General features: G+C 44.0%; 1 protein-coding gene across 1 annotated transcript; it reads right to left on the bottom strand.

The window, feature by feature from the left end:
* LOC109831161 (uncharacterized acetyltransferase At3g50280-like) lies at nucleotides 502–11,316 on the bottom strand. Its single transcript, XM_020398500.1, has 4 exons — nucleotides 10,707–11,316; nucleotides 10,140–10,627; nucleotides 5,095–5,114; nucleotides 502–922 (listed from the first exon to the last, which is right to left on the bottom strand). Exons 1-4 carry the CDS (start codon nucleotides 11,314–11,316, stop codon nucleotides 502–504), a joined length of 1,539 nt encoding a protein of 512 aa, XP_020254089.1.

The raw sequence follows: 11,522 nt of genomic DNA, 5'->3' as shown, positions 1-11,522 counted from the left end.
GGTTTTCCTTTAGGTACATAGGCCGGACGAGGTGGAACCCATGGGCCTCTACCAACAGAATCAGCCAAATCTGGCAAATCTTCATGGTGGCTCTAGCCCTTCGGAGACTGGCTTTATTTGAGTGAGGAATACAACAGAATCAGCCAAAGCTTCTTGTAGGGCCTCTCTAGTGTTTTTTGGAAAGGTGCAACAACTCGTATAGAGTTATCCTCACTGGGATGTTAGCTAGCTGAGTCATAACATCAAAGCGGTAAGGTGTACTTGAACTTTCCGGTTTATCTCTCCCAATCGGGTGATTGAATCGAGACTGCTTTGGGTTTTGAACCTCTTGGTATTGGAGTTCTTTCTCTTTCTGCTTATTAGTTGGTTGTTGTTGAGATTTCCCTGTAGGTACAGGGGGATTTATATCCACCCCAGCTCAGCCAACTTTTTAGCATTTGGATCAGAGGCTTCATGATACTTGTAGTGGTATTCGTTGCCGCCCCTGGTAGTAAAAACTTCTTATTCGTCTTCAGAAAGTGATAAAGGAGGGATGCTTTCATCATCTTTCTCAGGAATTGCTGTAGCGGGACAACATGATTTGCCCTTACTCTTAGATTTCTTCTTAGATAAGGATCCTATCCACTGCTCATCTTTGAACAGATCTGGATGAACCCAAAGAATTTCACCGTTAGGAGCCATGTGTTGTACAATCCTCTTCTGGCGTTGTCCGTGAGGATCATCGTTAATAGTCTTCACCTTCACTTTTGATACGGGCTCTGGCTGAAACCATGACAGAGGGACCGAGCCAAAGCTGATAGAAACCACATTCGCGCCCACCTTCTTTTCCTTGAGGTTCTTTGTAGTGATGATACCAATATCAATCAAAGCTTGAATTTTATCCTTGAGAGCGTAGCACGTCTTTGTGGGATGATGGACTGCTCTGTGGAACACACAATATCGTGGATCTATAGTCTTTTTAGCTCCCTCTTGATCAGTGATTGGCGGTAGCTTAATTTTATCGTTCTCCAACAAGTACTTGAAGATACCAGGAACCTCATCTTCTTTGAAAGAGTATTCCTTCAGGAATTTTGGCTCAGAAGTCTTCTGCTACCTTGGAGGCCATTGCTGCCATTGAGGCGTTTGCTGCTTTGGCGCTTGTTGTTACGGCTGCTGTTAGGGTTACAATTAGAATGTCTAATTTGCATCCACCATATTTACGTGTGCCTTTCCTTTACCATGGGGGGTGAAGTTCTGTTTTGGAGCGTTAGTTGCCCGCTGACCCCTTTCAGCTTTCTTCCTTTTGAGGAAGTGTTCAGCCTGCTCCCCTCGCACTTTCAACTCTTTTCACGTTTTGGATGGTACCGTGCCCATAGCTTCTAACATGTTCAAGAAAATGTTGTTGTGGCATGTTTGGAGAATGAATTCCTCCGTGACCGGATCTCGGTAGTTTATTGCCTTATTCCGAAAGCGCTTGACGAAGTTGTCAACCAGCTCTTTGTCTTTCTGTTTCTCTTCAAAGAGTGTTCCGATTGACACTTCAGTATCATCATCGAAGAAATTGGTGAGAAACATGCTCTCCATGTCATCTCAGCTATTGATACTCTTCGACTTGAGACAGCGGTACCAGTCAAAGGTAGTTGCATGAAGGGTTTCCACGAACGATCGTACCATCAGAGGTTCATTGCCAGAAATGATCCCTAGACGGGACTTGAAGTAAATCAAGTGTTGAGTGGGTGAACCCCTTCCGTCAAACGGTGTGAAGTTAATCAGGTTGAACTTTGCTGGGTACGAAATTGATTCCCACTCCGTCGGATAAGGACACAGAATGCCAATCTTCTTTACCTCTTGAGCAGAACTCAAAGCATTGATCTTGCTTTCGAGGTCTTTCATCTTTAGATCTTCGCCTACATCTTTCCTCGGGCGATTTTGAAAAGGAATGGTGAGGCCACCCCCAGTGTTGGTATTGCTGGTAGGGTCACCCCTAGTGTTGAGGACATCCTCAGCATTTTTATCATTAGGTAGAGTATCGGTATTGATATTCTCCTCTACTTCTGAGTCGCTATCTATCTGATTGGTAGTGTGGCGATGACTAGATTCATCATGCTGATTTGAGAACTCTTGGAGCTATTGGGTATATATATCTTTTACCCACTGTACGGCCATCTCCATCTCGATTTTGAAATCCTCTTTCTGCTTAGCCAAAGCTTCTTGAAGGAGTTGGCCATCTGCTCAGTAGTGATCATGAATGTCTCTCGAGTCCGTCCTGTGATGGACACAATAGCATCTGAAGTGATTGCAGAGTTTGTATCTGATGCTTCATCATCTGAGGAATGCCCTTTCTGAACTCTTGTATAATCCCTAGGCCTGATAGCCCCGGTTCACAGCCGAGTCATTCGCTAGGATATTTCTGGGAAAGGTTTGGGACTGAAATGTCGTGTGGACTTTCCCTTGTCAGCCATGTTGATTGTGACTTCTGAGAATTCATCATCTTGAACGGCTAACTTCCTTTTACGGAAACGCCTTGGCTTAGGCTTTAACGTTTTGGTAGAAAATCTTTCTAATACCGAGACCCTCTGTGGAGCGGTTTTAGGGCAGCTATACTTTGATAATACTACCCTGATAAGCTTGGTACACGAACAGTGAGAATTCATTTCCTAGGTACTTCTCTTTCGAGATTTATTCGTACCCCCAGCCCGATAGTACAACTCATCGGTATGATTACCGGAGTAACCTATCATGTGCTGGCATTATTTTCCAAGTCTAACGTCATCGTCTTTTGACGAACACACATCTCTTTGGGGATATAACGCTTCGTTGGCATTTTCAAGAGTCACTCGTTTGGAACCACGCCTTCGTGAGCGCGAGGCCTTAATGGGCTCTTGGACTTCAACTCGCAATCTGAGGCGAGCAGTTACATGTATTTTCTCAAAATGAGAGGTCCTTGACTGGTTGGGAGGACGCGCATGACCCCCAGCCTGACGAATTGCTCGGGGTTCATTTGCCGGACTCAAGCGCTCTTTAATCGGAGCTTTGCCTCGACCTTTGTGCAAAGGACTGAGATAATATGTAATCTTCATCTTGAATCAGGACAAGTCCACGCTATTGTGGGGGTCCACCAAAGGGGTGGGATTCATCGGGATAGGAACAGAGGCCGTCGGAGACTCAAAAACGGTTATGGGAGGTGAAATTCCTGCAAACAGGGGCTGGCTGGCTCGGGGCTGGTGGTTCAGGTCTGGCCGAGCCAGCAGCCAGTGGTTTGATTTTTTTGGGCTTTGTTTTCGATTTTGGCTTCCAAATTTTACGTAGTTTTGATGGTTTGTTGACTACATCATGCCTTTGCAATTTCTTGGCTTACTATATGAGGATTTTTGCATGTGCAAGAAATGCACGGTGCTTCTGGATTCGCTGCTCAAGGTTCGAGCGAGTCTTTTTAACGCGAGTCCATTCATTAGCCGTTGTTTCAAAGGGGAAATCCCCTGTTTGCTGCTGAGGCATCTGATATTTCTCAGGTCTCAATTTCGCCTTATAACGGATTCCGTCGACTGGCTCTAAGGCCTTGGCAAACTGGCGTACGAGGCGTTAGCATCGTAGCTGACACGCTCTCTTTGATAGGGAAGGCGCGCCTTCAGCGGTTAACTCCTTGATCGAGGAGAGATCCAGATCTGTAGATCCAGTCTCGTTGGAAGCCGGAGAAGCGTTGTGATGTGCAACTGTAGTGGCGACGACGCAAAGGTCATCTTCTTGGGTCTTCAAATCCGAAGACCACTAGACCTACCTAGATTTGCGTGGAGAGGCAGATCTGGAGGAGGAGGACAAGTACTCCTCGAACTTCTGCTGATCAAACTCATATTTGACCTCTTCTTCAAACGGGATGCGAATTCGAGGTTGCGACACATCAGCCTTGGCGGAAAGGTTGTCGGCTCCCACTGTGGTCGCTAGTTTGTTTTTGTCAAAAGTTGTTTTTCTTATTGCTGTTAAACCTGTTACACCGTTTATCGATTACAAGTTCAAACTGAAAGAAAAGTCAATCTTTTTATAAGATCTTATTATAATAAAAAAGTAAAAATTATAATTTTATCCAACAAAACGCAGCAATAGTTTATCTCCTGTTGCTTTACGTCGGATCTTTGCCTGTACCGGGGATGGGTTAGTTCGTGGATCACCACAGATCAAATCCGGTTGACAAAATAATTATGCCCTTGCTTCACGAAAAAAACAATCGCAGTAGCGATAATCACGACCAAGCGAGATTGTGGCTCTTCTCGAGATTAAAACTAAGTTTAATTCGGAGAAAAGAGAGGGAGAGAATCTCAAATCTTTCAAAGGTTTTTTCTTTATGAAAAAGTTTGACAAGATTCACCAATTCTCCTATGAAATTCGTGGTTTACTGCTCAATTCGACAGCACCTCGCCCTCTGATTTCCGATCCTCTCAATTGAAGACCATGAGCTTCTATTTATAGGCTTTTACTATCGTGTTTTCTGATAAAATTTCCGATCCTCTCAAATGAAGACCATGAGCTTCTATTTATAGGCTTTAACTGTCGTGTTTTCTGATAAGATCAAATATTTTGGCGTCATCTGCAGTTGATAACCATCCATGCGCACTTAAGGATAGCTTCAGAATAGTTGGAGAGGTCCTGGGATGAAAAAATCCTTAAAAAACATCAAAATCTGTGTTTTGGGAGTCTTAGGAGTCAGTAGTACTCGTAGTGACTCGGTGATGTGCGAGCCACTATTTGGTGGCCTCGCATGCGCTACAAGCACCATTTGGTGGCCTCGCATGCGCTCGTATGGGTGCCGGAGCCACATTTGGTGGCTCACACTCATGCGAGCCCTCTAGCCTATTTTGTTCGTCTTTTTGACGTTTTGGCTGTTTGTAGCCCCTTCAGTTCGCTTGTTTTGCCTTTACGTGTGTTTCGTCGCTTCGCTGACTTGTACGCTTTACCGATTCGTTTCATGCGATTACCAGCTTGGATAATCTTCCTTGACTCGGATAATGACATTCGTCGTCTTCTATCCGTCTCGAGCTGTGTTCGGTGAACTATTAGGTAATTTTTGACCCATACATATACGAGTATAAACTGCTCATTCATACACTCCGATAAGTATACGAGTATAAACTACTCCTTCCCTCCCACTAGTGCATGGGGCTAATCTACTACTTACCTCCGACTGGTATACGAGGTTAAACTGCTCCCTATACTACCACTTCAGTCAAACCTTCCTACAGTTAGGATCAAAGCCAAAATCCCCTCTCGATTCATTCCACGAACGAGAGGTCCACCAAATAGAACGATCAAACATTTGAACAGTTAGGATCGTCTCAAACCCCCACTTGGTCAAACCTCCAGATAGTGAGGGCCAAAGCCAAAGTCCCTCGTCAATCCTCTCTAACAGAACGACAGGCTCACTCCTATTATCACGTTAACAGTCACCTCTGACAAATGAACTTATCAGTCCTCTTCAATAGTATGGTAAGTCCACAAAGTTGCTCAAAATCACAACAAACTCCTACTGTCACGTTAATAGTCACCTCTAACAATCAACTTACAAATCCTCTTCAATAAGATGGTAAGTCCTCAAAGTCACTCCGATCGCGACTATCTCGTCATGTTAACATTAAACCTCTGACAAAGTCCCCCACCAATCCTCTCCACTAGGAAGGTCGGTTCACAAAACTATCACGTTGACTATTACGTCTGATAGTCAACTTCGTCATTCCTACAAATGATATTGTCCGATCAGTCCTCACACTCATACGTCCCTGAACGATTTGATCCATTCCGTGTGTTCTAAATTTCTTTGAACAATCGATAGGTAGTAGCCTACCATGTGATGTGCTACTATATCAATCAATCGTCACACTCATACGTCCCTGAACGATTTGATCTATTATGTGTGTTCTGATATTCTTAGAACAATCGATGGGTAGTAGCCAACCATGTGATGCACTACTATATCAATCAATCGTCACACTCCTACATCCCTAAATGATTTGATTATCCTAATGCAGTCATTTCCGCAAATGACATTATTAGTCGATAACGGCCTACCAAGCGATGTGCCTTACCGCTTCCCAAATGGCGACCTACCAAGCGATGAGTCATTATTCAGACCCTCTCCTGGTCGCTCACATGAGTGACCGGACATTTTTGGCTAAGTTGTTGCAATTAAAAAATACGGCCTAACCTATTTACGACTTAATAGTTGTAATTAACCCCGACCCGATGCCTCGAACAGCTAAGGGTAAAGAAGAAATTTTAGTGTTAAGTCTAAAAAAAACTTCTCGACAACTCATCATATTAAGGGGAATAATATGACTAGCTCGATTCAAACGGTAATTGGTAAAGGCAAACAAAATTTGTTAATAGCTGAGGGTTTGTTAAAAATCCTAAGTGTAGGTCAACAAGAAGAAAAAAATACAAGAGTTATTTGAAACACAATGATCGGATGAGAAAGGCATAATTTCATTCATAATAGTAGATTTTGAGACAATACATTCGAACAAAGTTATGATAATACATTCCAAGCAAAGTCATGACAATATGTTCGAACAAAGATAATAAAAATGTCTCAAAATCAATCCCGTCGGGCTTAGTCTAGCAAACTGAAGGAGGCAAGTTCAGCCTTAACAACGACCGGCCTTTTTGCCTAATCCGCTCGGACCTGCTCCTCAGCTTCCTTCTGGAGCTCGGCCTCAGCAAGAGCAGCAACAGCATCAGTGGACGCTTCTTCCTGATTCAGTGCCTGGAGAGCCTCCATCGCTTTTTTATAAGCACCATGAACTCTGGTGCTCTCGAGCTTAAAGTCCTTTAGGGTCGCCTCTCCTTGGGCAGCCCTGACCCCTGTACGCTCGGCAATACTGTTGTAGGCATCCATCTTAGTCTGCAAGCAACGTTGTCGCTCACACAAATTCACGACGGTAACCTCCTGCTCTGATATACGTCTCGCTCGGGCTTCACGCTCCTGCATCCTCTGAATTCGAGATTCGATTAGGGATGACGCTACCACGTCGTGCGGGTTGGTGAATACCAGCTCTTCCAAATGATGCAACGATGCAACGATACTTCCTACAGGTGAATGAGCTTTTGCTCACAATGCCTAGCCAACTCGATATCACTCATACGCTGGATGTCCTTCAAACTATCTGCTATGAAGGGATAAAAGTAAGAAAAGGTATCTCACCCAAAGCTAACGATAGAGATTGCTTATTTCATAGCATTCGCAACCGTTGGATGAGGCCCTTCACAGAGTCGAGGTCCGGAGAAGCAGATTCTTGACCAGGAGCCATCATAGCAATGGGCTACACGTGGGGGAGAGGCGTGTCATCATCAACGGACTCAAACCACAATGAGTCGATAAGCAATGAATGAAGAACACTACATGTAGGCATCAAAAATTGCCTATAGGTTCCCGCACATAGTTCGATACAGAGAGAAGATGATGAACATCGTTATTAGAGTCAAGAAGGATTATCTAACGCCGACAAGCACAGGAAACGAATCGGCGAACCGTTGATGACGTAGCAACAAGTCACCGGAATGGCAAACCAAGTGGCCCATGCGCTCACCAGCCATCTCCATGTGGACTGCGCACCGCTCATCAGCCAGCTCTGAGTGGCCCGCGCACTCACTGGCCACCTCTAAGTGGCCCGCGCGCTCATCAGCCAGCTCCAAGTGTCCGCATGCTTACCGGCCACCTCCAAGTTGCCTTCATGCTCATCAGCCACCGCTAAGTGGCCCGCATGCTCACCGGTCATCTCCAAGTGGCCCGTACGCTTATGAGCCAACTCCAAGTGGCCCGCATGCTCACTGACCAGCTCCAAGTGGCCCACGCACTCATCGGCCAGCTCCAAGTAGCCAACACGCTCACTAGCTACCTCCAAGTTAACTAAATACATGAAGCAAATCGTGAAGTGTACGAGTCAACATGACACGTGAAACAACAAAACAGCTCAGCTAGGAGTTGTATTTCGCCTAAAGGGCGGGGGGGACACCATGTGTGGCTCGCCCATTGGAAGTTGTAAGTCTCTTTGCCATCTTTCCAATGCATCTTGAATCACCTTATTCCGAGATCGTACGAGAGAGTTAGAGCCAAATACCCGAGGCGGTACAAACTGGCTCGCACAGTGCCGAGCCACCATGTGGTGGCTCGCACAAAGAACTAACATTTCGGCCATGATACGGTTTGATTCTGGAGAATCTCAAAAGATAAAAATTGTAGGTCTTTTCGTCAGCTTTCCAACTCATCTTGAATCACATCATTCCGAGATTGGACGAGAGAGTTAGAGCTAAAATACCGGAGGAAATACAAACTGGGTCGCACAGTGCCGAGCCACCATTTGGTGTCTTGCACAAAAACTGAGATTTAGGCCATGATTTAACTTAATTCTGGAGAATCTTAAAAGATAAAAGTTGTAGGTCTTTTTGTTAGCTTTCCAACTCATCTTGAATCACCTTATTCCGAGACCGGATGAGAGATTTATAGCTAAAATACCCGAGACGGTATAAACTGGCTTAGGCCGAGCCACCATTTGGTGGCTCGCACAGGTCCAAACCACCAGATGGTGGCTCGTGCCTAGAAAATCCGAAAACATGTTTTTTGATGGTTTTTGACGGTTTTCACAGGATTCTTTTGTTCCAGAGTCTCCCAACTATTTTGAAGTTATCCCTAAACATGGTCAAGCGGTTATGAATTGCGGATGAGATCAAATCATCAATTCCTATCCTAAAACGTTGCAACCGAAGCCTATAAATACAAGCTTAGGGCCTTTATTTGCAGGGATTTGAAATCAGAGGGCAATGTGCTGTCAAATTGAAGAGTGGAGTATGAATTTTAGAGGAGGGCTAGCAGATCTTGGCGAACTTCAGCATAAAGAGTAAGCTATTTGAAGGATCTGAGGCATGTTCCCCTTTCCTCTAGATCAAACTTGGTTTTGATCTCGAGAAGAGTCGTAATCTCGCTTGGTCGATATTATCACTTCTGCGATTGTTTCCTTTGTGAAGCAAGAGTATTAATCTATCATTGTTAATCGGATCTGATCCGCGACGGTCCACGGACTAACGCGTCCCCGACACAGGCAAAGATCCCACACGAAGCAGCGAGTAATAAACATCTGTTGCGTGTGTTTTAAGGAGATTGTATTTGTTTATTTTTTTATTGTGTAAGAAGATCTTATAAAAAGATCGACTTTTCTCATTTTTTAAATTTGTAATCGGAAAACGATTGTAACAGATTCAATGACAATGAAGAATCAATTTCCGACACAAACACTATGAGCACAATCCACAATAGAATAACCAAAATGAATCACAAACACAGAGATATACGTGGTTCGGCAAATTGCCTACGTCCACAGAGAGAGGATGTGGAGATTTCACTATATGGAGGAGAAATACAATGAGTTACAACTCTCAAACAAACACAATAACCCTAACCAATAAGATCTCACTCACCCTCAAAGAATCTCCCTCTCAAAGTGCTAAAAAAAACTCTGATAATATCCCTCTCTCTGATAAAAAAAAACCCTAACAAAACATGCCTTTAATAAATAAAACCCTAAACCAAAATAGACTGGGAAACGGATATATCCGTTCAGCCTGCTATCGGTCGACTGATAGCAAGTCATCAATCGACCGGTAGGTCTTTATCGGTCGACCGATATGGATTCATCGGTCGACTATCCAATGTGATGCTTTTTTGTTCCTGCGGTGTGCACGTATCAGTCAAAATATTATTTCTATTAGCTAGTCGATCGACCAGAGTTTTTCCTATTCCACATTTTTTTCAACAATTCTTCGCCTTTTGCAACACAATTTGCCTCCAATAATTTAAAAGTGTTTGCACCCTATTTGTATTTTAGCTCATCTAAGTTGAGAATTTAGCACACTTTTTAGGAATGTCGTTTAGGATGCTATATTTTAATTTGATGGTAAATTGATCCAATAATTTCTTATTTGCCAACAATCGCATGTCATGGTAGGCAACGCAAATTCACAATGGTGTGCTTCCTTCATCCTCAGCTCCTTGCAGACATTGACACGTCCTTATGAATTCCTTATCGTCTAACAAAGACAACATCGCATGCTCTACAAGGCAAAGTTGTAAACCTATGCTTCCTTCTTCATCTCCTTGAAACACTGATATCATCCCGTACGTCAAGCTTGTTGGCGCTCCCGCTCCGGACGGCAATCCGTCTTCCCCATCCAAAATCATTGCCGTAGACGTTGAATCTTGGTGAGTTCATGATGTATATAGTATACGCCTTGTACATTTCAGGGTGGAGAGTGAAAGGGTGCTCTACCCATGAATCAAGCCAATTCTTGATGATTTCGTTAGTCAAGGATGCAACAGCCCTATTCAATTTCCACGCCGTACATCCTAGACCTTGGCTCATCACCTCCCCCGCTGATGCCTTTACTTCGCATCCACTAATAGAGATTCCGAAATAAGCGTCGGGTAGTGGTGGTTTAATCCTCGATCGATTTCCAAGGGGTAGATAAAAGCTAGCTTCCTGATCGGGGTTCAGCTTCCAAGCACGGACGATAAACTTCCACACATGAGCTAATAGAGCTTGGAGTGAGGAAATCTCGTCAGCGTCGGCCATCTCTGAATTTGCCTTCACCTTAAGCTCAGAGATAGTGCCTGCCGAGAAGCTAAAGAAGCACTCTGCTAGGTTTTCACTTTTCAGTATGCGGGAATGAGCAAGGCTCAAGGAACGAACGGTCAAATATCGGAGGGGAGGAGATGTCTGTGCTATCGTTTCTAGATATTTCCGACCATGAGTTGAGGAAATCCCAGAATGAAGCGCCATCTCCTATTGAATGGTTAAGCGAGCAACCGATAAAAACGCCATCTAATATCTCAGTGACTTGAACGGAGAGAAGAGGGAGCGAGTGGCCATCACGGCCAATCGCATCGTTGAGAGGGAAGAATGACTTCAAAATGGAGGGAACATAGAGAGGTCTAACGATATCAAACACCGTCACATCTTCTGCAGATGCGACGATAAATTCAGCGCCTTGGTTGCCGCAATCGACGAGAATTGATATTGTAGGTGGCATGGTGTCATGATTGATGGTGGAGAGACGGCCAGCTAAGGGGAAGAAATGGTTCAAGGATTGAGATAGAGAAGATTTCAAGTGAGAGATTGTGATGTCAAGAGGAGTAGAGGGTTTGGGGAGGAGAATGCCGAACTGAATGTATTCAATAGATAAACGTGTGAGATCCCATGGAGTGAGATGGACGGTACTTTGATTGTCTTTTGGGTACGATTGAATCAAAGATTTTGATAGGTAGAGGAGAGAACCAGATTGTTCTCTTTCTCTCTCCATATTTTTGGCTCTACAGACTTTGAAATGCGATACATTTATAGCCAACAAAATGCAAGTTATTTTTGTAAACAAGAATTTAAATTTGGAATTAGCAAGAATAATAGGAAAAAGAAACTCTTTCTACATGCATGAAGTTCATGCTCCTTGAAAAGATATGCTGCTGATCGGCTTTGCTCAAGGTAGTCAATGTGACATGTTAGGTAATT

This window comes from Asparagus officinalis, chromosome 2 (assembly GCF_001876935.1).
Source record: "Asparagus officinalis chromosome 2, Aspof.V1, whole genome shotgun sequence".
Taxonomy (NCBI): domain Eukaryota; kingdom Viridiplantae; phylum Streptophyta; class Magnoliopsida; order Asparagales; family Asparagaceae; genus Asparagus; species Asparagus officinalis.
This window is presented reverse-complemented; position numbering and strand designations above follow the sequence as displayed.

Coding starts and splice junctions, on each gene's coding strand:
- LOC109831161 (XM_020398500.1), bottom strand. CDS start 11,316: ATGGAGAGAGAAAGAGAACAATCTGGTTCTCTCCTCTACCTATCAAAA. Junction 10,628..10,706: donor CTCCCCTCCGATATTTGACC/GTTCGTTCCTTG, acceptor GCTTCTCGGCAG/GCACTATCTCTGAGCTTAAG. Junction 923..5,094: donor GGAAGGAGTAGTTTATACTC/GTATACTTATCG, acceptor TGTGTTCCACAG/AGCAGTCCATCATCCCACAA.